We start from the raw sequence: 3,002 nt of genomic DNA on the forward strand, positions 1-3,002 counted from the left end.
CCTGTGCTCTGCTAAGCTTGTTCTAAGTAGGTGCTTTAGACCACTGAGCCATCTCACCAGCCCCATGGTTTTCATTTTTTAAAATGTATTTTTTTATGAATTTAGGGTAGGGTCTACTCTACAGGGTATACAGGGTTTCACAGCATAGATCAGACTCGTAGTGAGTCTCCTGTTTTCAGCCTTCCAAGTGCTGGCTGGGATTACAGGGGTGCACCACCATGCCCAGTCTCAATCCCCCAGTCTCAGTTGCGGTCTCATCGGGGATCCTTATGCAGGTGCGGGGCCAACACAGCACACCAGGGATTCCCCTAGCTGTTGCCCTCTGCCGAAGCAGGCACTTTAATTTGTTGAGCTATCTGGCCGACCCTGGTATGGTCTTTAGAAATGAAAAATAAATGTGACTTAAAGAGTTGATGAGTTAAGAAATTTAAGGAACCAGTTTAATTTATTTATTTTTTAAATTTTATTTGTGTGTGTGTGTGTGTGTGTGTGTGGCCAGCTCAGCCCACCAGGGGGCAGGGCTGGCTGGCGTGTGGTGCTGGGGGATTGAACCGCGGTCCCTGATGTGCTTTTAGTTGTTCTAAGTAGGTGCTTTAGACCACTGAGCCATCTCACCAGCCCCAAGGAACCAGTTTAAAATGGCAAGTTTTCACTTGGGAGGCTGAGGAAGGAGGATGGTTGGGAGTTGAGGAAGGAGGATGGTTGGGAGTTGAAGACCAGCCTGGGCTACATGTGAGCTCAGGATCAATCTGAACTGCATAGTGAGACTCTGTCTCGTAAAAAGACCAAAAAGGGGGCATGTTTTCACGCTTTTATGTATTAAACATAACTGGTTTTATTTCTGTATTATTTCTTTCAGAGTTTCTTGAAGTTGGCAAAAAGCAGCCTGCCCTGGACGTTCTTTATGATGTTATGAAAAGTAAGAAACATCGGACATGGCAGAAGATACACGAGCCCATTATGTTGAAATACTTGGAACTTTGTGTGGATCTTCGTAAGAGCCACTTGGCTAAGGAAGGATTATATCAGTATAAGAACATTTGTCAGCAGGTACAAACAATTTGGTTTTATATTTTGATAACAGTTTCTGAAAGAGTATACCTTTCACAGTGCATTTTCTATGAGAAGTTCTTTGAACATTCATGGGTCATTGGAAAAAATAGTCCCTTTTTCTCCTTGTTTAGGTAAATATTAAATCTTTAGAGGATGTTGTTAGGGCATATTTGAAACTGGCAGAAGAAAAAACTGAAGCTGCTAAAGAAGAATCCCAACAGATGGTATTGGATATAGAAGATCTGGATAATATTCAAACTCCTGAGAGGTATGTGAGTTCAACATTTAATAAGTACTTTGTTGGTTAACTCAGTGTTTTTCTTTTCTTTTTTTTTCTTTTTTCTTTTTTTTCCCCAGAAGCGGGGGTTGAACTCAGGCCTTTGTGCTTGCCAGGCAAGGTCTTACTCTACTAAGCTATCTCCCCGGCCCCAACTCAGTGTTTTTCTTATCCGCACTTGAAGTAATGTTTTTCTTTTTTTTCTTTTTGGTGGAACCAGGGATTGAACTCGGGCCCTTGCACTTGCCAGGGAAGTGCTTATTCTACTGAGCCAGCTCCCCGGCCCTGAAGTAATGTTTTTCAGGAAGAATACTTTTAAATTTTAGATGTGTAGTGCCCCAGACAGTTATGTAATAAAGATCAGTAATTCAGGTGGGATAGTAAGTGATGTAGTGTACAGCAAATTTGGAAGAATTAAAACTGTCTTATGATGATCATTGTTTTTTGGTGTTTTGTTTCTTTTTTAAGTATTGGAATCAAATCAGTGGGCCTCACCCCATCCTTTCCATTATCTTGCCTCACTTGACATGGTTTTCACATGGTTTAATATGCAGTAGGCAGTCACTGTTCTGTACTCAGCTAGGCTTTTTTTTTCCCCCCAGCTAGCCTTGGCTTAATGTGTCGCTGCTTTGACTTTCTGTTACACGTGCTTTTTAAAAATTTTTATACAATATACACTGTAGCATTTATGTTTATGTGTTTAATTGGTTGTATAATATTGTGATTTAAGTAACAATAATGATAGTTAAAAATAGGAACATTTGATTCAGTGTCATCTCAATCTCATTATACCTGAACATTTTAGGTGTTTATCAATTATGCCTTATAGCAAGGAAAATAAATGTGTGAAATAACTGTACAAGTTTGTATCGTATTTTTATCTTTATATATTTATTTATAAAACATTGTGGGGCTGGGGAGATGGCTCTGTAGAATAAGTGCTTCCCTGGCAAGTTAAAGGGTCTGAGTTCAATCCCCGGTTCTGCCAAAAAAACCCAAAACAAAACAAAAACACATTGTATCAGATTTTTCTTAATTGTGCAGTGGACACAAAATACAAAATGCATAGTTTTTTATTTATTTTTATTTTTTTTGGCGGAACTGGGGATTGAACTCGGATCCTTGCATTTGCCAGTCAAACGCTTATCCTACTGAGCCATCTCCCCGGCCCCAAAATGCATAGTTTTAATAATTGGAAATTGTCTGTTGTTGTATGTTATTTTATGTTACTGGATTTCTTATCTTTTGGGGCCTTTTAGTTAACCAGTCAAGTCAGTTATTTGGAGTATTAGTTGGGACTTTTTTTTCATAATTTTATTGAGAAACAAATAGCAATGAGACAGTTTAAAATCAAATTGGGGGGCTGGTGAGATGGCTCAGTGGTCTAAAGCACCTGCTTAGTACAAGCTAAGCTAAGCAAAAACACAGGAACCACGGTTCAATCCCCCAGCACCACATGTCAGCCAGCCCCACCCCCCTGGTGGGCTGAGCTGGCCACACCCACACACACCCACACACGCAATAAATAAATAAATATTAAAAAAAAAATAAAATCAAATTGGTAGAACAGTTTCAATAATTCACACATTGCATACATTCTTCCTAGTGGTTAATTGCTGTACAAGATGCGGACATGATATCCTATTTACAAACACTATTAGAACAAATCCCT

At 39.5% G+C, this 3,002-nt stretch overlaps 1 protein-coding gene across 2 annotated transcripts in view; it reads left to right on the forward strand.

Moving 5' to 3' along the window:
• The window catches only part of Eif3a (eukaryotic translation initiation factor 3 subunit A), a 52,393-nt gene that overhangs the window by 8,648 nt on the left and 40,743 nt on the right, over nucleotides 1-3,002 (forward strand). For both annotated transcript variants that reach the window (XM_023708995.1, XM_023708996.1), the window contains exons 2-3: nucleotides 860-1,050; nucleotides 1,185-1,321. In XM_023708995.1, coding sequence (XP_023564763.1) covers nucleotides 860-1,050; nucleotides 1,185-1,321 — 328 coding nt within the window. The remainder of the gene's footprint in view (nucleotides 1-859; nucleotides 1,051-1,184; nucleotides 1,322-3,002) is intronic.

The sequence above is a fragment of the Octodon degus genome, unplaced genomic scaffold, assembly GCF_000260255.1.
Source record: "Octodon degus isolate 3935 unplaced genomic scaffold, OctDeg1.0 scaffold00010, whole genome shotgun sequence".
NCBI classification, from domain to species: Eukaryota; Metazoa; Chordata; class Mammalia; order Rodentia; family Octodontidae; genus Octodon; species Octodon degus.